The following is a 24,925-nucleotide window of genomic DNA, read 5'->3' as shown; positions in this document are numbered from 1 at the left end:
TTGTTGGCAGAACTGAAAAAGCGTGTGCGAGCAAGGAGGCCTACAAACCTGACTCAGTTACACCATCTCTGTCAGGAGGAATGGGCCAAAATTCACCCAAATTATTGTGGGAAGCTTGTGAAATAAATCAAATCATTAATATCTCCCATGTTATAGCACTTGGGTAAGGAGCCTTGGGCCAGTAGCCAGTGAATGCATTTCTGGTGAGACTGATTTGATTTGGTAATTACAGCTTTTCATAAGCTGTGAGGATAGATAATAGCAACATATAGAGGCATAGAAACTGGGCCACGCTGCTGTGGTAGTCAGCTGACCTGAGGGATAGAGGGAGGTGAACTCTCGGTCCTATTCATTAGTGTTTAACTGTAGCAAAAAACATTTTGCAATGGAAAAAATAAAATGGGAGTTTTTTTTTTCTTTTCTCCCCCTTATTGGACAAGTTGAGGTAGTGAGTTGAGTCCCTCTCTGTTTTGGTGCCTAGTGAATATGACCGTGAACTCTGGTCTTGTGGTGGTCGGTCACATGGCCTGTGAGTTGGGCCTGTTCTTAATTTAGCTGTGGCTTGTGATGTACAGGGGGTGTGTTTTTGGGAGGCGGTGCCGACCACAACCTATCACCTTCTTCCATGACCAATTTGGACAGGGGGTGTGTTTTTTGGGAGGCGGTGCCGACCGCAACCTATCACCTTCTTCCATGACCAATTTGGACAGGGGGTGTGTTTTGGGGAGGCGGTGCCGACCTCAACCTATCACCTTCTTCCATGACCAATTTGGCAAATCAAACATTGCCCTCGTGGGACAGACATTAACCTTGGTGAGGTCAGGGACTTGACTCCTGACTGACTCACTTAACTCTCTGGCTAAAGACCATCAACACCACTATGGAGTTAGCATTCTCCCTACTGTTCAATCCACGTGGATTTAGTTGTCCTGCTGATGTGTCCTGTGTTCATTCTATGAAATATGTGATCTTTAAACAAAACTAAAAACTGGAATTGAACTGAAGCGTTAATCTAGTGAACAACAAGCTCTTTAGAATTGGTCAAATGTTAAACTGGTGTTTTTTCATAGGTAAAGTTTAGCCCTATTTCTCAGCTAGGAAGTTTAGATAATATCATGAAGAGCCCACCTGTAAAGAGGTGTAATTTACACAGCCCTAAAAAGCCTTTCCAGTGGGCCGGTCATTTAAATGTGTAGTGTCACTTGATCATCTCATCTAGATTAATGAATCAGACTCCAGCCATGTGATTGCCTGTTCTCTTTCAACTGCAGTGTATTATCTCTCCCTTCTATTGCATCATACCAACTCCGTCTAGCCTGTAATCTTTTCACTAGACTCTTCCTGGGACTCCCTGCGTTGTTTCCATGGCAGCACTGTTGCTATGGAAACAATCAGAGAGAAAAGATCAGGAACAAGTGAACACTTACAAGTTCATTTAATAGAACGGGGTTTAGTTGATGTGAACCCAGGGCATCCAGAGGTCTAGCAGAGGTCAGGTCTTTCTATTGTGCCGCTGTGTTTGAAAGAGAAGTGCAACTCGGCATTCCTGCCCGCTGAATACACACTGAGTGGAGGATCACATACTGATGCCAGGCTGGTATATCATTATCACAGAATGTACCCCACCACCCTTTGTGGCCAGGGTTGGATGAGGACAGGTTGTACCCCACCACCCTTGGTGGCCAGGGTTGGATGAGGACAGGTTGTACCCCACCACCCATCCAGGGTTAGATGAGGACAGGTTGTACCCCACCACCCTTGGTGGCCAGGGTTGGATGAGTACAGGTTGTACCCCACCACCCTTTGTGAACAGGGTTGGATGAGGACAGGTTGTACCCCACCACCCTTGGTGACCAGGGTTGGATGAGGACAGGTTGTACCCCACCACCCTTTGTGGACAGGGTTGGATGAGGACAGGTTGTACCCCACCACCCATCCAGGATTGGATGAGGACAGGTTGTACCCCATCACCCTTGGTGGCCAGGGTTGGATGAGGACAGGTTGTACCCACCACCCTTTGTGGCCAGGGTTGGATGAGGACAGGTTGTACCCCACCACCCATCCAGGGTTGGATGAGGACAAGTTGTACCCCACCACCCATCCAGGGTTGGATGAGGACAGGTTGTACCCCATCACCCTTGGTGGCCAGGGTTGGATGAGGACAGGTTGTACCCCACCACCCTTTGTGGCAAGGTCTGTTTTGTGATTTCACCCCCTGATGACCAGGGTCTGATTTATGATTTCACCCCCTGATGACCAGGGTCAGATTCGTGATTTCACCCCCTGATGACCAGGGTCTGATTTATGATTTCACCCCCTGATGACCAGGGTCAGATTTGTGATTTCACCCCCTGATGACCAGGGTCTGATTCATGATTTCACCCCCTGATGACCATGGTCTGATTCGTGATTTCACTCCCTGATGACCAGGGTCTCATTCGTGATTTCACTCCCTGATGACCAGGGTCTGATTTGTGATTTCATCCCCTGATGACCAGGGTCTGATTTATGATTTCACCCCCTGATGACCAGGGTCTGATTCATGATTTCACCCCCTGATGACCAGGGTCTGATTCGTGATTTCACTCCCTGATGACCAGGGTCTGATTCGTGATTTCACCCCCTGACGATCAGGGTCTGATTTATGATATCACCCCCTGAAGACCAGGGTCAGATTCATGATTTCACCCCCTGATGACCAGGGTCTGATTCGTGATTTCACTCCCTGATGACCAGGGTCTGATTTATGATATCACCCCCTGACGATCAGGGTCTGATTTATGACCACTGTGACATCAGCTACCAGAAGCTCTGTGTCCCATTGCCCTTGTGAGACTTCTGCTTAAGGTTTTCTGTTAGTCTAGAACCTGGCTGATCTATTGTTATCGTTAACTTGTGGGCTGTGTTCACTAGGAACGAAACGGAATAAAACCGTCTGATACAGAGTGAAACGGGGAACTTTGTAGACTGTAGCAGACGTTCCAGTGCATTTTCTTCTGTTTGGTGCCTAATGAACTAGGAATGTGACAAATGTAAAACGATTCTTAATATTATTATTTTTTTAATAGTTTTAAATGTTTTTTAAAATGACTTCATAGTCCAAATGGTAATGGGACTGCTATCCTCCACCCACTCAGTAACGATGGTACTTACTGCTGTCCTCCACCCACTCAGTAACGATGGTACTTACTGCTGTCCTCCACCCACTCAGTAACGATGGTACTTACTGCTGTCCTCCACCCACTCAGCAACGATGGTACTTACTGCTGTCCTCCACCCACTCAGTAACGATGGTACTTACTGCTGTCCCCACCCACTCAGCAACAATGGTACTTACTGCTGTCCTCATGGTTTTTCCACATGGCATGTTGTAGTCTGTTTCTAGATATGCCATTATCCTGTCTAGGCACGGGGTTCCGCTAGCGCCAACAGCCAATGAAATTGCACGGCACCAAATTCAATCAACAGAAATCTCATAATTCAAATTTCTCAAACATACAAGGATTAGACACCATTTTAAAGATAACATTCTCGTTAATCCAACGACGGTGTCCGATTTCAAAAAAGCTTTTCGGCGAAAGCAGCACATATGTTACATATATGTTAGGTCAGCAACTAGTCACAGAAAGCATACATCGATTTTCCAACCAAAGAGAGGAGTCACAAAAAGCAGAAATAGAGATAAAATGAATCACTAACCTTTGATATTCTTCATCAGATGACACTCCCGGGACAACATGTTACACAATACATGTCTGTTTTGTTCGATCAAGTTCATATTTATATCCAAAAACCTCAGTTTACATTTGGCTTTGCCTCCAAAAACATCCAGTGAATTTGCACAGAGCCACGTCAATTTACAGAAATACTCATAATAAACATTGATAATCGATACAAGTGTTATTCACAGAATTAAAGAGATACTTCTCCTTAATGCAACCTCTTTGTCAGATTTTTAAAAAACTTTACGGAAAAAGCAAACTGTGCAATAATCTGAGTATGGCGCTCAGAGACCAACACAACCCAAAAAGATATCTGCCATGTTAGAGTCAACAGAAGTCAGAAATAGCATTATAAATATTCACTTACCTTTGATGATCTTCATCCGAATGCACTCCCAGGAATCCCAGGTCAAATCATTCTTTAGAATGTTTTCATCATAAATCTTCAATAATGTTCCAACCGGAGAATTCCTTTGTCTGTAGAAAAGCAATGGAACGCGAGGTAACTTTCACATGACCGTGCGTCACGAGCTCGTGGCTCTCTGCCAGACACCTGACTCATTCCCCTCTCATTCTGCCCCACTTCACAGTAGAAGCCTCAAACAAGGTTCTAAAGACTGTTGACATCTAGTGGAAGCAAAATGACCCAAGAGACACTGTGTATTCGATAGGCCAAGAGTTGAAAAACGACAAACCTCAGTTTTCCCACTTCCTGGTTGGATTTTTCTCAGGTTTTCGCCTGCCATATGAGTTCTGTTATACTCACAGACATCATTCAGACAGTTTTAGAAACTTCAGAGTGTTTTCTATCCAAATCTACTAATATGCATATATTAGCAACTGGGACTGAGTGGCAGGCAGTTTACTCTGGGCACGCTCTTCATCCAATTGTGAAAATGCTGCCCCCTAGCCCAAACAGGTTACGGTATTGAAGCAGACATCCTCCACCATTTGACAATTGCTGCATATCAACTCCAATCGTTTCTGTAATCTCCCTCCGTCCCTCATTGCACTGTTGGGTCTCACAGTGCTTCCCTTTTGGCAGTGGGTCGGGTCTCACTGTGCCTCCCTTTTGGCAGTGGGTTGGGTCTCACGGTGCTTCCCTTTCGGCATTGGACCTGTACTGCCAGTCTAGCTCAATTCCAACTCGCCAAAGTTTGCGTTTCATCACCTTCTCATTTAACTTTCCAAAGTTTGGCCATACAGGACTTCCCTGCTGGCTGTTCCCAGTCTCACTCTCTGACCTATCAGAACCAACAGAACAGATAAGATGTTCTTTCAGAGGCCAAAGAAATATCCCGTGGAGTACCGCAGGGATCCATTTTAGGGCCACTCTAATTTCTTATATACGTTAATGATATACCAGATGCAGTAAAGTGCAAACTGTTGCTTTATGCTGACGATTCAGCCAGATACTGATATCAGGGAAGGATACAGTTCACATAGAGGAGACCCCGAGTAAGGAATTGTAGTTTTGTTTTTAGAGATTGTTGTCAGTCAACCAAATTTGTCACTATATATTTACGAAAAAACGTGTCTATTTTCTTTGGAACAGAATGCAGATTGCTTAAAGGTTGACAAGATAAAAGTGAACTGTGCAGGCAAGGAGATTGAATTGAAAACAAGTGTATCTTATCTTGGTGTGTCTCTAGATCAATCCCTTCTTTTCTGGAGACATGATTGGAGACATGATTGGAGACATGATTGGAGACATGATTGGAGACATGATTGGAGACATGATTGGAGACATGATTGCTCCTAAAAAAATATATATTTCTAAAATGACAGAACAAATTGAAAAGTTTTTGTTATCGTAACACTAGATATTTTATCATCCAAAGTTAAGAAACTGCTTGTCTCAACCATGATTCGGTGTCATTTTGATTATGCCTACTCTGCTTGGTATAGTGGGCTGTCAAAACAACTGAACAAGAGAATCCAGGTCATGAGCATATACAGTGCCTTGCGAAAGTATTCGGCCCCCTTGAACTTTGCGACCTTTTGCCACATTTCAGGCTTCAAACATAAAGATATAAAACTGTATTTTTTTGTGAAGAATCAACAACAAGTGGGACACAATCATGAAGTGGAACGACATTTATTGGATATTTCAAACTTTTTTAACAAATCAAAAACTGAAAAATTGGGCGTGCAAAATTATTCAGCCCCTTTACTTTCAGTGCAGCAAACTCTCTCCAGAAGTTCAGTGAGGATCTCTGAATGATCCAATGTTGACCTCAATGACTAATGATGATAAATACAATCCACCTGTGTGTAATCAAGTCTCCGTATAAATGCACCTGCACTGTGATAGTCTCAGAGGTCCATCAAAAGCGCAGAGAGCATCATGAAGAACAAGGAACACACCAGGCCGAGATACTGTTGTGAAGAAGTTTAAAGCCGGATTTGGATACAAAAAGATTTCCCAAGCTTTAAACATCCCAAGGAGCACTGTGCAAGCGATAATATTGAAATGGAAGGAGTATCAGACCACTGCAAATCTACCAAGACCTGGCCGTCCCTCTAAACTTTCAGCTCATCCAAGGAGAAGACTGATCAGAGATGCAGCCAAGAGGCCCATGATCACTCTGGATGAACTGCAGAGATCTACAGCTGAGGTGGGAGACTCTGTCCATAGGACAACAATCAGTCGTATATTGCACAAATCTGGCCTTTATGGAAGAGTGGCAAGAAGAAAGCCATTTCTTAAAGATATCCATAAAAAGTGTTGTTTAAAGTTTGCCACAAGCCACCTGGGAGACACACCAAACATGTGGAAGAAGGTGCTCTGGTCAGATGAAACCAAAATTGAACTTTTTGGCAACAATGCAAAACGTTATGTTTGGCTTAAAAGCAACACAGCTCATCACCCTGAACACACCATCCCCACTGTCAAACATGGTGGTGGCAGCATCATGGTTTGGGCCTGCTTTTCTTCAGCATGGACAGGGAAGATGGTTAAAAATGATGGGAAGATGGATGGAGCCAAATACAGGACCATTCTGGAAGAAAACCTGATGGAGTCTGCAAACGACCTGAGACTGGGACGGAGATTTGTCTTCCAACAAGACAATGATCCAAAACATAAAGCAAAATCTACAATGGAATGGTTCAAAAATAAACATATCCAGGTGTTAGAATGGCCAAGTCAAAGTCCAGACCTGAATCCAATCGAGAATCTGTGGAAAGAACTGAAAACTGCTGTTCACAAATGCTCTCCATCCAACCTCACTGAGCTCGAGCTGTTTTGCAAGGTGGAATGGGAAAAAAATTCAGTCTCTCGATGTGCAAAACTGATAGAGACATACCCCAAGCGACTTACAGCTGTAATCGCAGCAAAAGGTGGCGCTACAAAGTATTAACTTAAGGGGGCTGAATAATTTTGCACGCCCAATTTTTCAGTTTTTGATTTGTTAAAAAAGTTTGAAATATCCAATAAATGTTGTTCCACTTCATGATTGTGTCCCACTTGTTGTTGATTCTTCACAAAAAAATACAGTTTTATATCTTTATGTTTGAAGCCTGAAATGTGGCAAAAGGTCACAAAGTTCAAGGGGGCCGAATACTTTCGCAAGGCACTGTACCTGATAACATTATTCACGATGTCCCCCCCCTAGGACCCACATAGGGGTACAGGAGTTCTGGGAGGTGGGCTTGTTGCCTTTGGAGTCCAGAGTGGATCAACTTAAACTTCATTACATGTTTGACATCTTAAATGATCGTGCCCCAGGTTATATGGAGAAAAAACCCCACATTGATATGGTCTATAGCCAGCACCAGTTACAATACCAGAACCAGGGTTTGTCTTGTACTGCGAGGAGCCTGTTTTTCCATACAGGCATTTGTCTATGGAATAGCCTCCCCTTGGAGACGAAGCAAAGGAAAAAAGTAGAAATAGCTTTAAATAGCTTTTCATTTGGACAAGGTTGTCTAAGTAAGAGAAACCACTCCACTGCCTCTTCTGCCCCCTACTGGTGGACAGGTGTATCTATGTGAATGATAGGTAAAATGTGCAATATATATATATATGGTCAAAATTAGATTTTTAAGGTTAGGGAGGATAGTTGTTTGGTTGTTTGTAAATCTGTCTCTTCTTTTTAATCATTATATTTGTTATTGTTTTGGAAACGAGTGTTTTAATGAATACTTTCAAATGATATCCTCTGGGTCCACATTTGTACATTCGGTTGTATGCGTCTGTTAACCAAAATATAAATTCAATCCCTCCCCTAACCCTAGCCCTAACCCCTAACCCCTAACCCCTAACCCTAACCCCTCCCCCCTAACCCTAGCCCTAACCCTAACCCCTCCCCTAACCCTAACCCTAACCCTAACCCTAACCCCTAACCCCTAACCCTCCCCTAGCCCTAACCCTAACCCTCCCCTAACCCTAACCCTAACCCTCCCCTAACCCCTAACCCTAACCCTCCCCCTAACCCTCCCCTAACCCTAACCCTAGCCCTAACCCTAACCCCTCCCCCTCCCCTAACCCTAACCCTAAACCTAACCCTAAACCTAACCCCTAACCCTAACCCCTCCCCTAACCCCTCCCCTAACCCCTCCCCTAACCCCAACCCCTCCCCTAACCCCTCCCCTAACCCCAACCCCTCCCCTAACCCTAACCCCAACCCCAACCCCAACCCCTCCCCTAACCCTAACCCCTCCCCTAACCCTAACCCCTCCCCTAACCCTAACCCCTCCCCTAACCCCTCCCCTAACCCTAACCCCTCCCCTAACCCTCCGTGTTGACTGTAGCAGACCTACTTGTTTCAATCCATTTTCTTCTGTTTGGTGTCTAATGAACACACCTCTCTGTCTCTCTGTGTCTCTCTCTCTGTCTCTCTCTCTGTCTGTCTCTCTCTCTGTCTGTCTCTCTCTCTGTCTGTGTCTCTCTCTCTCTCTGTGTCTCTCTCTCTCTCTGTGTCTCTCTCGCTCTGTGTCTCTCTCGCTCTGTGTCTCTCTCTCTGTGTCTCTCTCGCTCTGTCTCTCTCTCTCTCTCTCTCTCTGTCTCTCTCTCTCTGTGTCTCTCTCTCTCTGTGTCTCTCTCTCTCTGTGTCTCTCTCGCTCTGTGTCTCTCTCGCTCTGTGTCTCTCTCGCTCTGTGTCTCTGTCTGCGTCTCTGTCTGTCTCCTCTCTCTGTCTCTGTCTCTGTCTGTGTGTGTCTCGGTCTCGCTCTCTCTGTGCAGACTGTAGAAGACATTAATCCAATTCCAAAGATGATTTCCAAACTGAGCCACAGCCTGAGGAGCGCTGCCCCGGCCCTGACCAGAGCTGTCCACTCTGGGACACGCCCCGCCTCTACCGCTGCCTCCAAACTGAAGATGGACCAACCGCTCACCGCTGAGGAGGTGTATGCCAGAGAGGAGAAGTATGGAGCACACAACTACCACCCACTTCCTGTGGCGCTGGAGAAAGGAAAGGGTGAGTGAGCCCACAGAGATCCTGTGTTGTCGGTGGACTCTGCGTCGGGACGTTGCCGGTAGACTCTGCGTCGGGACGTTGCCGGTGGACTCTGCGTCGGGACGTTGCCGGTGGACTCTGCGTCGGGACGTTGCCGGTAGACTCTGCGTCGGGACGTTGCCGGTAGACTCTGCGTCGGGACTCTCCGTCGGGACGTTGCCGGTGGACTCTCCGTCGGGACGTTGCCGGTGGACTCTGCGTCGGGACGTTGCCGGTGGACTCTGCGTCGGGACTCTGCGTCGGGACGTTGCCGGTGGACTCTGCGTCGGGACGTTGCCGGTGGACTATGCGTCGGGACGTTGCCGTAGACTCTCCGTCGGGACGTTGCCGGTGGACTCTGCGTCGGGACGTTGCCGGTGGACTCTGCGTCGGGACGTTGCCGGTGGACTCTGCGTCGGGACGTTGCCGGGGGACTCTGCGTCGGGACGTTGCCGGTGGACTCTGCGTCGGGACGTTGCCGGTGGACTCTGCGTCGGGACGTTGCCGGTGGACTCTGCGTCGGGACGTTGCCGGTGGACTCTGCGTCGGGACGTTGCCGGTAGACTGCGTCGGGACGTTGTCGGTGGACTCTGCGTCGGGACGTTGCCGGTAGACTCTGCGTCGGGACGTTGCCGGTGGACTCTGCGTCGGGACGTTGCCGGTGGACTCTGTGTTCTGCGTCGGGACGTTGCCGGCAGACTGCGTCGGGACGTTGTTGGTGGACTCTGCGTCGGGACGTTGCCGGTGGACTCTGCGTCGGGACGTTGCCGGTACACTCTGCGTCGGGACGTTGCTGGTAGACTCTGCGTCGGGACGTTGCCGGTACACTCTGCGTCGGGACGTTGCTGGTAGACTCCTGACAGACTAACTAGTGTCCTGTCTACTGTATATCAAGCTGCCTCTGGCTCCTGCCCTATTGGCCGTTCTGGTTTGGGACAAGGCTTGCTTCCAGTACCTGTTCCCAACCCCCCCCCCCTCCCCTCTGCTCTGTCTCATCTCCTCCCCAGGTCTGTATGTGTGGGACGTGGAGGGCAACAGATACTATGACTTCCTGAGCGCCTACAGTGCAGTGAACCAGGGCCACTGTCACCCTAAGATCATCGCTGCTCTGAACGCCCAGGCCTCCAGGCTCACCCTGACCTCCAGGGCCTTCTACAACGACATCCTGGGGGCCTACGAGCAGTACATCACCACCCTGTTTGGATACGACAAAGTACTGCCCATGAACACAGGTTAGGAGGCCTGATATGTATTGCCCATGAACAGGCCTACTGCCCATGAACACAGGTTAGGAGGCCTGATAAGTACTGCCCATGAACACAGGTTAGGAGGCCTGATATGACCTGCCCATGAACAGGCCTACTGCCCATGAACACAGGTTAGGAGGCCTGATATGTACTGCCCATGAACACAGGTTAGGAGGCCTGATATGACCTGCCCATGAACAGGCCTACTGCCCATGAACACAGGTTAGGAGGCCTGATATGACCTGCCCATGAACACAGGTTAGGAGGCCTGATATGACATGCCCATGAACACAGGTTAGGAGGCCTGATATGACCTGCCCATGAACACAGGTTAGGAGGCCTGATATGTACTGCCCATGAACAGGCCTGCTGCCCATAAACACAGGTTAGGAGGCCTGATATGACCTGCCCATGAACAGGCCTACTGCCCATGAACACAGGTTAGGAGTTCTGGTATGTACTGCCCATGAACACAGGTTAGGAGGCCTGATACAGTATGTACTGCCCATGAACAGGCCTACTGCCCATGGACACAGGTTAGGAGGCCTGATATGACCTGCCCATGGACACAGGTTAGGAGGCCTGATATGCCCGTGAACACAGGTTATAAGGCCTGATATGACCTGCCCATGAACACAGGTTAGGAGACCTGATATATACTGCCCGTGAACACAGGTTAGGAGGCCTGATATATACTGTCCGTGAACACAGGTTAGGAGGCCTGATATGCCCGTGAACACAGGTTAGGAGGCCTAATATTTGCTGCCCATGAACACAGGTTAGGAGGCCTGATATGACCTGCCCATGGACACAGGTTAGGAGGCCTGATATATACTGCCCGTGAACACAGGTTAGGAGGCCTGATATGCCCGTGAACACAGGTTAGGAGGCCTAATATTTGCTGCCCATGAACACAGGTTAGGAGGCCTGATATGACCTGCCCATGGACACAGGTTAGGAGGCCTGATATGCCCGTGAACACAGGTTAGAAGGCCTGATATGACCTGCCCATGAACACAGGTTAGGAGACCTGATATATACTGCCCGTGAACACAGGTTAGGAGGCCTGATATGCCCATGAACACAGGTTAGGAGACCTGATATATACTGTCCGTGAACACAGGTTAGGAGGCCTGATATGTACTGCCCATGAACACAGGTTAGGAGGCCTGATATGACCTGCCCGTGGACACAGGTTAGGAGACCTGATATGTACTGTCCGTGAACACAGGTTAGGAGGCCTGATATGACCTGCCCATGAACACAGGTTAGGAGGCCTGATATGTACTGCCCATCAACACAGGTTAGGAGGCCTGATATGTACTGCCCATCAACACAGGTTAGGAGGCCTGATATGACATGCCCATGAACACAGGTTAGGAGGCCTGATATGACCTGCCCATGAACACAGGTTAGGAGACCTGATATGACCTGCCCATGAACACAGGTTAGGAGGCCTGATATGACCTGCCCGTGAACACAGGTTAGGAGGCCTGATATGACCTGCCCATGAACACAGGTTAGGAGGCCTGATATGACCTGCCCATGAACACAGGTTAGGAGGCCTGATATGACCTGCCCATGAACACAGGTTAGGAGGCCTGATATGACCTGCCCATGAACACAGGTTAGGAGGCCTGATATGACCTGCCCATGAACACAGGTTAGGAGGCCTGATAGGTTAGGAGGCCTGATATGACCTGCCCATGAACACAGGTTAGGAGGCCTGATGGAGCTAGCTGTCTGACATGTCTATCTGCTGGTGGAGGTCCGTGGTACACAACATGTCAATTCTAAAGTATAGCGACATTAATGTTCTTTCCCTCTTTGTGGACCAGGTGTAGAGGGAGGAGAGACGGCCTGTAAGCTGGCCCGTAAGTGGGCCTACACTGTGAAGGGCGTTCCCAAGAATCAGGCCAAAATCATCTTTGCAAGTAAGTCGATACACAGCACCTTTTTTTTGGGGTGGGGGGGGGTTTCCCATCATGTCCTGAGATACGGGGCGTTTGTCCCTCCCTGTCTATTCTAGCTGTGCATTCCTGAAATACACCTTTTTATAGTGCAGTACAATCATTGTTACGGTGGTGCCGTAGTGCTTGAACCCCGGCATGGCTGCTTGCAGCTGTATTTGTTACAATGTTATTTTGAATGCCATATTCCTGTAATCGGGTTGCAGTTCATTTAGTTCCCTCACGTGGCAGAATGCATTGGAACTCTGTGTGATGAACACCATAGAAGAAGGATACTACTGTACTGTGGCTAACCTCTCCTCTGTAGATGGTAACTTCTGGGGGAGAACCATGGCAGCCATCTCGAGCTCGACAGATCCTAGCAGTTACGAGGGCTTCGGGCCCTTCATGCCCGGCTTTGGGCTCATCCCCTACAACGACATCGCTGCTCTGGAGGTACGCGCTGACATGACTACATCCTCTATAATACTGAACCTTAATGTTACCTCTCTACAGGCCAGTTTCCTGAACCTCTATAATACTGAACCTTAATGTTACCTCTCTACAGGCCAGTTTCCTGAACCTTAATGTTACCTCTCTACAGGCCAGTTTTCTGAACCTCTATAATACTGAACCTTGATGTTACCTCTCTACAGGCCAGTTTCCTGAACCTCTATAATACTGAACCTTAATGTTACCTCTCTACAGGCCAGTTTCCTGAACCTTAATATTACCTCTCTACAGGCCAGTTTCCTGAACCTCTCTACAGGCCAGTTTCCTGAACCTTAATGTTACCTCTCTACAGGCCAGTTTCCTGAACCTCTATAATACTGAACCTTAATATTACCTCTCTACAGGCCAGTTTCCTGGACCTCTATAATACTGAACCTTAATGTTACCTCTCTACAGGCCAGTTTCCTGAACCTTAATGTTACCTCTACAGGCCAGTTTCCTGGACCTCTATAATACTGAACCTTAATGTTACCTCTCTACAGGCCAGTTTCCTGTTCCTCTATAATACTGAACCTTAATGTTACCTCTATACAGGCCAGTTTCCTGTTCCTCTATAATACTGAACCTTAATATTACCTCTCTACAGGCCAGTTTCCTGAACCTCTCTACAGGCCAGTTTCCTGAACCTTAATGTTACCTCTCTACAGGCCAGTTTCCTGAACCTCTATAATACTGAACCTTAATGTTACCTCTCTACAGGCCAGTTTCCTGAACCTCTCTACAGGCCAGTTTCCTGAACCTTAATGTTACCTCTCTACAGGCCAGTTTCCTGTTCCTCTATAATACTGAACCTTAATATTACCTCTCTACAGGCCAGTTTCCTGGACCTCTATAATACTGAACCTTAATGTTACCTCTCTACAGGCCAGTTTCCTGTTCCTCTATTATACTGAACCTTAATGTTACCTCTCTACAGGCCAGTTTCCTGAACCTTAATGTCACCTCTCTACAGACCAGTTTCCTGAACCTTAATGTTACCTCTCTACAGGCCAGTTTCCTGAACCTTAATGTCACCTCTCTACAGACCAGTTTCCTGAACCTTAATGTTACCTCTCTACAGGCCAGTTTCCTGAACCTCTATAATACTGAACCTTAATGTTACCTCTCTACAGACCAGTTTCCTGAACCTTAATCTTGGTCTGGGAAAATGGGCCTTTCCTCCATATTGCGTCAGTATACACAGCAAAGGGAGTGTCTCCACCACTGTAAAATCCATTGATGAGATATGATCTGTTATCACTGACTGTGTGCTGATGGTTGTGCCCAGAAAGCTCTCCAGGACCCTAACGTAGCAGCCTTCATGGTGGAGCCCATCCAGGGAGAGGCTGGGGTGGTGGTCCCTGACCCCGGATACCTCGCCACTGTCAGACAACTCTGCACTCGGAACAACGTGAGTACGAGAAGTTTCGGCGTCGGCACAAAAAAAAAGGCCTTGAGAATCAACGTTTGATCTGTTTTGTGTCTTTTGGAAACGGACACTTTTTCCCCCAACACTTTTGGTCCATTTGTCAATGTTTTATTGTTGTAAAATAAATAAATAAATACTGATATAGCTTTTTCCTTGTTACTGTGCTTCCCTGTGTTTGGGTCTAGAGACCAGGTTATAATAAAACACTTTTGTGGCAACTGTTGATTTAAAAAAAAAGGCCTTTTTATAAATGAAATGTGATTTGAATATCTCCTTCTGCATGGTGTTTAGGTGCTGTTCATAGCCGACGAGCTGGCTGTAATGTAGAGGCCCGATCAGACATAGACTCTACTGATACCTCTCTGTTCCCATGTTTAGGTGCTGTTCATAGCCGATGAGCTGGCTGTAATGTAGAGGCCCAGTCAGACACAGACTCTACTGATACCTCTCTGTTCCCATGTTTAGGTGCTGTTCATAGCCGACGAGGTGCAGACTGGACTGGCCCGTACGGGCAGACGACTGGCCGTGGACCATGAGGAAGTACGTCCTGACATCGTGATCCTGGGAAAGGCTCTGTCAGGAGGCGTCTACCCTGTGAGTAAACACAACACTGTTACACTACGTTCCCCGCCATGTTGTTGTGCTCCTCATTTTTGATTTACGGAATGAAAAGGCTGTCTAATAATTTAGTATGGGATGGGTCTCATTTAATACGTGAATATTCATGGTTTAATTCACTTCCTTTTGTGACTCACTGCTTATTCAGCCTGTTGGGTCATGTGGGGTCTGGGTCATGTGGGGTCTGGGTCATGTTGGGACTGGGTCATGTTGGGACTGGGTCATGTTGTGACTGGGTCATGTTGGGACTGTTGTGACTGGGTCATGTTGGGACTGTTGTGATTGGGTCATGTTGGGACTGTTGTGACTGGGTCATGTTGGGACTGTTGTGACTGGGTCATGTTGGGACTGTTGTGACTGGGTCATGTTGGGACTGTTGTGACTGGGTCATGTTGGGACTGTTGTGACTGGGTCATGTTGGGACTGTTGTGACTGGGTCATGTTGTGACTGGGTCATGTTGGGACTGGGTCATGTTGGGACTGGGTCATGTTGGGACTGGGTCATGTGGGGACTGGGTCATGTTGGGACTGGGTCATGTTGGGACTGTTGGGACTGGGTCATGTTGGGACTGTTGGGACTGGGTCATGTTGGGACTGTTGGGACTGGGTCATGTTGGGACTGGGTCATGTTGGGACTGTTGGGACTGGGTCATGTTGGGACTGTTGGGACTGGGTCATGTTGGGACTGGGTCATGTTGGGACTGGGTCATGTTGGGACTGGGTCATGTTGGGACTGTTGGGACTGGGTCATGTTGGGACTGGGTCATGTTGGGACTGGGTCATGTTGGGACTGTTGGGACTGGGTCATGTTGGGACTGTTGGGACTGGGTCATGTTGGGACTGGGTCATGTTGGGACTGTTGGGACTGGGTCATGTTGTGACTGGGTCATGTTGGGACTGGGTCATGTTGGGACTGGGTCATGTTGGGACTGTTGGGACTGGGTCATGTTGGGACTGTTGAGACTGGGTCATGTTGGGACTGTTGAGACTGGGTCATGTTGTGACTGGGTCATGTTGGGACTGTTTGGACTGGGTCATGTTGTGACTGGGTCATGTTGGGACTGTTTGGACTGGGTCATGTGGGGACTGGGTCATGTGGGGACTGGGTCATGTGGGGACTGGGTCATGTTGGGACTGGGTCATGTTGGGACTGGGTCATGTTGGGACTGGGTCATGTTGTGACTGGGTCATGTTGGGACTGGGCCATGTTGGGACTGTTGGGACTGGGTCATGTTGGGACTGGGTCATGTTGGGGCTGGGTCATGTTGTGACTGGGTCATGTTGTGACTGGGTCATGTTGGGACTGGGTCATGTTGTGACTGGGTCATGTCAGTCTCTGATATATACCTTGTCCTGCCAGGTGTCTGTTGTGACTGGGCCATGTTGGGGCTGGGCCATGTCAGTCTCTGATATATACCTTGTCCTGCCAGGTGTCTGCGGTGCTGTGTGATGATGAGGTGATGCTGACCATCAAGCCTGGAGAGCACGGCTCTACGTACGGAGGAAACCCTCTGGCCTGTGGCGTTGCCATGGCAGCTCTAGAGGTACGTGGTAGCTAGCTTTTAGTTATTCAGCTAGTTAGTTATTTAGCTATGGACAGATTCAGCTAGTTAGCTAGCTAGTTAGTTATTTAGCTATGGACAGATTCAGCTAGTTAGTTATTTGGCTATGGACAGATTCAGCTAGTTAGCTAGCTAGCTAGTTATTTAGCTATGGACAGATTCAGCTAGTTAGTTATTTGGCTATGGACAGATTTAGCTAGCTAGTTAGTTATTTAGCTATGGACAGATTCAGCTAGTTAGCTAGCTAGTTAGTTATTTAGCTATGGACAGATTCAGCTAGTTCGTTATTTGGCTATGGACAGATTCCGCTAGCTAGCTAGTTATTTGGCTATGGACAGATTCAGCTAGTTAGTTATTTGACTATGGACATATTCAGCTAGTTAGCTATTTGGCTATGGACAGATTCAGTTAGTTAGTTATTTGGCATTGGACATATTCAGCTAGTTAGTTATTTAGCTATGGACAGATTCAGCTAGTTAGCTAGCTAGTTAGTTATTTAGCTATGGACAGATTCAGGTAGTTAGCTAGCTAATTAGTTATTTAGCTATGGACATATTCAGCTAGTTAGTTAGTTATTTGGCTATGGACAGATTCAGCTAGTTAGTTATTTGACTATGGACAGATTCAGCTAGTTAGTTATTTGGCTATGGACAGATTCAGCTAGTTAGTTATTTGGCTATGGACAGATTCAGCTAGTTAGTTATTTGGCTATGGACAGATTCAGCTAGTTAGTTATTTGGCTATGGACAGATTCAGCTAATTAGTTATTAGGCTATGGACAGATTCAGCTAGTTAGCTAGCTAGTTAGTTATTTAGCTATGGACAGATTCAGCTAGTTAGTTATTTAGCTATGGACAGATTCAGCTAGTTAGCTAGCTAGTTAGTTATTTGGCTATGGACAGATTCAGCTAGTTAGTTATTTGGCTATGGACAGATTCAGCTAGTTAGTTATTTGGCTATGGACTGATTCAAACATTAGGAGAGATGGAGACGCCCGCACACTTAAATGTGGACAAATCCAAAACGGAGGTATAGATTCAAACATTGACACATTGAAGAAACAATAGTCCCACTTTAGCTTTGGCTAGGCTGGATGTCTTGGGTGACTCCTACCATTCTTCCTTTTAGCTTTGGTGAGGCTGGATGTCTTGGGTGACTCCTTCTACCATTCATCCTTTTACCTTTGACTAGGCTGGATGTCTTGGGTGACTCCTTCTACATTCATCCTTTTACCTTTGGCTAGGCTGGATGTCTTGGGTGACTCCTTCTACATTCATCCTTTTAGCTTTGGCTAGGCTGGATGTCTTGGGTGACTCCTTCTACCATTCATTCTTTTAGCTTTGGCTAGGCTGGATGTCTTGGGTGACTCCTACCATTCATCCTTTTAGCTTTGGCTAGGCTGGATGTCTTGGGTGACTCCTTCTACATTCATCCTTTTAGCTTTGGCTAGGCTGGATGTCTTGGGTGACTCCTTCTACATTCATCCTTTTAGCTTTGGCTAGGCTGGATGTCTTGGGTGACTCCTTCTACATTCATCCTTTTAGCTTTGGCTAGGCTGGATGTCTTGGGTGACTCCTTCTACATTCATCCTTTTAGCTTTGGCTAGGCTGGATGTCTTGGGTGACTCCTTCTACATTCATCCTTTTAGCTTTGGCTAGGCTGGATGTCTTGGGTGACTCCTTCTACATTCATCCTTTTAGCTTTGGCTAGGCTGGATGTCTTGGGTGACTCCTTCTACATTCATCCTTTTAGCTTTGGCTAGGCTGGATGTCTTGGGTGACTCCTTCTACATTCATCCTTTTAGCTTTGGCTAGGCTGGATGTCTTGGGTGACTCCTACCATTCATCCTTTTAGCTTTGGCTAGGCTGGATGTCTTGGGTGACTCTTCCTACCATTCATCCTTTTAGCTTTGGCTAGGCTGGATGTCTTGGGTGACTCCTTCTTCCATTCATCCTTTTAGCTTTGGCTAGGCTGGATGTCTTGGGTGACTCCTTCTACATTCATCCTTTTAGCTTTGGCTAGGCTGGATGTCTTGGGTGACTCCTCCTACCATTCATCCTTTTAGCTTTGGCTAGGCTGGATGTCTTGGGTGACTCCTTCTACATTCATCCTTTTAGCTTTGGCTAAGCTGGATGTATTGAGTGACTCCTTCTACCATCCATCAGTCCGGGCAGTCACGTATACTGCCTGGTCAGAAGTATGTGGACGCCCCTTCAAATTAGTGGATTCGGCTATTTCAGCCACAGCCGTTGCTGACAGGTGTATAAAATCTAGCACACTGCCATGTAATCTCCATAGACAAACATTGTCAGTAGAATGGCCTTACTGAAGAGCTCAGTGACTTTCAACGTGGCACTGTCATAGGATGCCACCTTTCCAACAAGTCAGTTCGTAAACTTCCAACATCTAGTGGAAAGCCTTCCCAGAAGAGTGGAGGCTGTTCTAGCTGCAATGTTCCAACATCTAGTGGAAAGCCTTCCCAGAAGAGTGGAGGCTGTTATAGCAGCAATGTTCCAACATCTAGTGGAAAGTCTTCCCAGAAGAGTGGAGGCTGGTATAGCAGTAATGTTCCAACATCTAGTGGAAAGCCTTCCCAGAAGAGTGGAGGCTGTTCTAGCTGCAATGTTCCAACATCTAGTGGAAAGCCATCCCAGAAGAGTGGAGGCTGTTATAGCAGCAATGTTCCAACATCTAGTGGAAAGTCTTCCCAGAAGAGTGGAGGCTGTTATAGCAGCAATGGGGGGACCAACTCCATATTAATGCCCATGATTTTTGTTTGAGATATTGGACCAGCATGTTGTGGCCATGTAGTGTCTCATTCATTCCTTCAAGCAGTCAAGTCATCATATCTGACTAGCTGGTTTAGTAAGACGGGATACTCCCCAGAGCAACATACAGATGAGAGTACTGTGTCTGACTAGCTGGTTTAGTAAGACGGGATACTCCCCAGAGCAACATACAGATGAGAGTACTGTGTCTGACTAGCTGGTTTAGTAAGACGGGATACTCCCCAGAGCAACATACAGATGAGAGTACTGTATCTCACTAGCTGGTTTAGTAAGATGGGATACTCCCCAGAGTAACAGACTGCTGAATCTGACTAGCTGGTTGAGTAAGATGGGATACTCCCCAGAGCAACATACAGATGAGAGTACTGTATCTGACTAGCTGGTTTAGTAAGATGGCATACTCCCCAGAGTAACAGACTGCTGAATCTGACTAGCTGGTTGAGTAATATGGGATACTCCCCAGATTAACAGACTGCTGAATCTGACTAGCTGGTTGAGTAATATGGGATACTCCCCAGATTAACAGACTGCTGAATCTGACTAGCTGGTTGAGTAAGATGGCATACTCCCCAGAGTAACAGACTGCTGTATCTGACTAGCTGGTTGAGTAAGATGGGATACTCCCCAGAGTAACAGACTGCTGAATCTGACTAGCTGGTTGAGTAAGATGGGATACTCCCCAGAGTAACAGACTGCTGAATCTGACTAGCTGGTTGAGTAAGATGGCATACTCCCCAGAGTAACAGACTGCTGAATCTGACTAGCTGGTTGAGTAAGATGGCATACTCCCCAGAGCAACAGACAGATGAGTACTGTATCTGACTAGCTGGTTGAGTAAGATGGCATACTCCCCAGAGTAACAGACTGCTGAATCTGACTAGCTGGTTGAGTAAGATGGGATACTCCCCAGATTAACAGACTGCTGAATCTGACTAGCTGGTTGAGTAAGATGGGATACTCCCCAGATTAACAGACTGCTGAATCTGACTAGCTGGTTGAGTAAGATGGCATACTCCCCAGAGTAACAGACTGCTGTATCTGACTAGCTGGTTGAGTAAGATGGGATACTCCCCAGATTAACAGACTGCTGAATCTGACTAGCTGGTTGAGTAAGATGGGATACTCCCCAGATTAACAGACAGACTTCAAAGCAGTGGGTGGGACCATCCTATCTCCTCTGACCACAGAACTTGGGCTCCTATCTCCTCTGACCACAGAACTTGGGCTCCTATCTCCTCTGACCACAGAACTTGGGCTCCTATCTCCTCTGACCACAGAACTTGGGCTCCTATCTCCTCTGACCACAGAACTTGGGCTCCTATCTCCTCTGACCACAGAACTTGGGCTCCTATCTCCTCTGACCACAGAACTTGGGCTCCTATCTCCTCTGACCACAGAACTTGGGCTCCTATCTCCTCTGACCACAGAACTTGGGCTCCTATCTCCTCTGACCACAGAACTTGGGCTCCTATCTCCTCTGACCACAGAACTTGGGCTCCTATCTCCTCTGACCACAGAACTTGGGCTCCTATCTCCTCTGACCACAGAACTTGGGCTCCTATCTCCTCTGACCACAGAACTTGGGCTCCTATCTCCTCTGACCACATAACTTGGGCTCCTATCTCCTCTGACCACAGAACTTGGGCTCCTATCTCCTGTGAGTGATTGCTTTGTACAGGAGAGGGGCTATATACAGGAGAGGGGCTATATACAGGAGAGGGGCTATATACAGGAGAGGGGCTATGTACAGGAGAGGGGCTATGTACAGGAGAGGGGCTATGTACAGGAGAGGGGCTATGTACAGGAGAGGGGCTATGTACAGGAGAGGGGCTATGTACAGGAGAGGGGCTATGTACAGGAGAGGGGCTATGTACAGGAGAGGGGCTATGTACAGGAGAGGGGCTATGTACAGGAGAGGGGCTATGTACAGGAGAGGGGCTATGTACAGGAGAGGGGCTATGTACAGGAGAGGGGCTATATACAGAAGAGGGGCTATATACAGTAGAGAGGTTATATACAGTAGCGAGGTTATATACAGTAGCGAGGTGACATACAGACACCGGTTCGTCAGGCTGATTTGAGGTAGTAACAGGCCTCCTCTAACAGTACGTTGTCCTCCCTGACAGGTTCTGGAGGAAGAGAAGCTGGCGGAGAACGCTGAGAAGATGGGCCAGTTGCTGAGGTCAGAACTGTCAAAGCTTCCTAAAGAGATCGTCCCCATCGTCCGTGGGAAGGGTCTCCTCAACGCCATCGTCATCAAGGAGACTAAAGGTATGGGTGTATCTGATGTGGAATCACACACTATCGTCGTCAAGGAGACTAAAGGTATGGGTGTATCTGATGTGGAATCACACACTATCGTCATCAAGGAGACTAAAGGTATGGGTGTATCTGATGTGGAATCACACACTATCGTCGTCAAGGAGACTAAAGGTATGGGTGTATCTGATGTGGAATCACACACTATCGTCGTCAAGGAGACTAAAGGTATGGGTGTATCTGATGTGGAATCACACACTATCGTCGTCAAGGAGACTAAAGGTATGGGTGTATCTGATGTGGAATCACACACTATCGTCGTCAAGGAGACTAAAGGTATGGGTGTATCTGATGTGGAATCACACACTATCGTCATCAAGGAGACTAAATAATGATATATTACTGACCTGTTATTATAATGATATATTACTGACCTGTTATTATAATGATATATTACTGATCTGTTATTATAATGATATATTACTGACCTGTTATTATAATGATATATTACTGACCTGTTATTATAATGATATATTACTGATCTGTTATTATAATGATATATTACTGACCTGTTATTATAATGATATATTACTGATCTGTTATTATAATGATATATTACTGATCTGTTATTATAATGATATATTACTGACCTGCTGATATATTACTGACCTGTTATTATAATGATATATTACTGATCTGTTATAATAATGATATATTACTGACCTGTTGATATATTACTGATCTGTTATAATAATGATATATTACTGACCTGTTATTATAATGATATATTACTGACCTGTTATAATAATGATATATTACTGATCTGTTATTATAATGATATATTACTGACCTGTTATTATAATGATATATTACTAATCTGTTATTATAATGATATATTACTGATCTGTTATAATAATGATATATTACTGATCTGTTATTATAATGATATATTACTGATCTGTTATAATAATGATATATTACTGATCTGTTGTTATAATGATATATTACTGACCTGTTATTATAATGATATATTACTGATCTGTTATAATAATGATATATTACTGACCTGTTATATTACTGATCTGTTATAATAATGATATATTACTGACCTGTTATTATAATGATATATTACTGATCTGTTATTATAATGATATATTACTGACCTGTTATAATAATGATATATTACTGACCTGTTATTATAATGATATATTACTGATCTGTTATTATAATGATATATTACTGACCTGCTGATATATTACTGACCTGTTATTATAATGATATATTACTGACCTGTTATTATAATGATATATTACTGACCTGTTATTATAATGATATATTACTGATCTGTTATAATAATGATATATTACTGACCTGTTATATTACTGATCTGTTATAATAATGATATATTACTGACCTGTTATTATAATGATATATTACTGATCTGTTATTATAATGATATATTACTGACCTGTTATTATAATGATATATTACTGACCTGTTATTATAATGATATATTACTGATCTGTTATTATAATGATATTATACTGATCTGTTATAATAATGATATATTACTGACCTGTTATTATAATGATATATTACTGATCTGTTGATATATTACTGATCTGTTATTATAATGATATATTACTGATCTGTTATTATAATGATATATTACTGACCTGTTATTATAATGATATATTACTGATCTGTTATTATAATGATATATTACTGACCTGTTATATTACTGATCTGTTATAATAATGATATATTACTGACCTGTTATTATAATGATATATTACTGATCTGTTATTATAATGATATATTACTGATCTGTTATTATAATGATATATTACTGACCTGTTATTATAATGATATATTACTGATCTGTTATTATAATGATATATTACTGATCTGTTATTATAATGATATATTACTGACCTGTTATTATAATGATATATTACTGATCTGTTATTATAATGATATATTACTGATCTGTTATAATAATGATATATTACTGACCTGTTGATATACTACTGATCTGTTATAATAATGATATACTACTGATCTGTTATAATAATGATATACTACTGATCTGTTGATATATTACTGATCTGTTATAATAATGATATATTACTGACCTGTTGATATACTACTGATCTGTTATAATAATGATATATTACTGATCTGTTAGTATAATGATATATTACTGATCTGTTATTATAATGATATATTACTGATCTGTTATTATAATGATATATTACTGATCTGTTATTATAATGATATATTACTGATCTGTTATTATAATGATATATTACTGATCTGTTATTATAATGATATATTACTGATCTGTTATTATAATGATATATTACTGACCTGTTGATATACTACTGATCTGTTATAATAATGATATATTACTGATCTGTTATTATAATGATATATTACGGGTCTGTTATTATAATGATATATTACTGATCTGTTATTATAATGATATATTACTGACCTGTTGATATATTACTGATCTGTTATTATAATGATATATTACTGACCTGTTATTATAATGATATATTACTGATCTGTTATAATAATGATATATTACTGACCTGTTATATTACTGACCTGTTATTATAATGATATATTACTGATCTGTTATTATAATGATATATTACTGATCTGTTATAATAATGATATATTACGGATCTGTTATTATAATGATATATTACTGATCTGTTATTATAATGATATATTACTGACCTGTTGATATATTACTGATCTGTTATTATAATGATATATTACTGACCTGTTATTATAATGATATATTACTGACCTGTTATTATAATGATATATTACTGATCTGTTATAATAATGATATATTACTGATCTGTTATAATAATGATATATTACTGATCTGTTATTATAATGATATATTACTGATCTGTTATTATAATGATATATTACTGACCTGTTGATATATTACTGATCTGTTATTATAATGATATATTACTGATCTGTTATTATAATGATATATTACTGATCTGTTATAATAATGATATATTACTGACCTGTTATAATAATGATATATTACTGACCTGTTATTATAATGATATATTACTGATCTGTTATTATAATGATATATTACTGACCTGTTATAATAATGATATATTACTGACCTGTTATAATAATGATATATTACTGACCTGTTATTATAATGATATATTACTGACCTGTTATAATAATGATATATTACTGACCTGTTATTATAATGATATATTACTGACCTGTTATTATAATGATATATTACTGACCTGTTATTATAATGATATATTACTGACCTGTTATTATAATGATATATTACTGATCTGTTATTATAATGATATATTACTGACCTGTTGATATATTACTGATCTGTTATAATGATATATTACT

The 24,925-nt window shown here is 44.2% G+C and overlaps 1 protein-coding gene and 1 long non-coding RNA gene across 7 annotated transcripts in view; one reads left to right on the top strand and one right to left on the bottom strand.

Annotated features, from left to right (window-relative positions):
- The window catches only part of LOC110516214 (ornithine aminotransferase, mitochondrial-like), a 37,993-nt gene that overhangs the window by 3,095 nt on the left and 9,973 nt on the right, over positions 1-24,925 (top strand). The window contains exons 2-9 of one of the 2 annotated variants that reach the window (XM_036972607.1): positions 8,908-9,142; positions 10,168-10,392; positions 12,246-12,341; positions 12,685-12,812; positions 14,137-14,259; positions 14,743-14,871; positions 16,326-16,439; positions 21,373-21,517. In XM_036972607.1, coding sequence (XP_036828502.1) covers positions 8,938-9,142; positions 10,168-10,392; positions 12,246-12,341; positions 12,685-12,812; positions 14,137-14,259; positions 14,743-14,871; positions 16,326-16,439; positions 21,373-21,517 — 1,165 coding nt within the window. In that variant the 5' untranslated portion in view covers positions 8,908-8,937. Of the gene's footprint in view, positions 1-8,907; positions 9,143-10,167; positions 10,393-11,173; positions 11,186-12,245; positions 12,342-12,684; positions 12,813-14,136; positions 14,260-14,742; positions 14,872-16,325; positions 16,440-21,372; positions 21,518-24,925 lie in introns of those variants that run through there. The other variant, XM_036972608.1, reaches the window with a different exon arrangement.
- LOC118947672 lies at positions 12,834-13,885 on the bottom strand. Of its 5 annotated transcripts, none has more exons than XR_005041878.1 (7): positions 13,697-13,885; positions 13,471-13,583; positions 13,315-13,393; positions 13,229-13,280; positions 13,080-13,176; positions 12,992-13,043; positions 12,834-12,887 (listed from the first exon to the last, which is right to left on the bottom strand). It is a non-coding gene; the product is annotated as an uncharacterized LOC118947672 (long non-coding RNA). The 5 variants fall into 5 exon arrangements; XR_005041877.1 differs by having other exon boundaries at positions 12,844-12,939; positions 12,976-13,043; XR_005041875.1 differs by having other exon boundaries at positions 12,840-13,043.

This window comes from Oncorhynchus mykiss, unplaced genomic scaffold (genome assembly GCF_013265735.2).
Source record: "Oncorhynchus mykiss isolate Arlee unplaced genomic scaffold, USDA_OmykA_1.1 un_scaffold_186, whole genome shotgun sequence".
In the NCBI taxonomy this organism is placed as follows: Eukaryota; Metazoa; Chordata; class Actinopteri; order Salmoniformes; family Salmonidae; genus Oncorhynchus; species Oncorhynchus mykiss.
The sequence above is the reverse complement of the archived record's forward strand: the minus strand, read 5'-3'. Positions and strand labels throughout refer to the sequence as shown.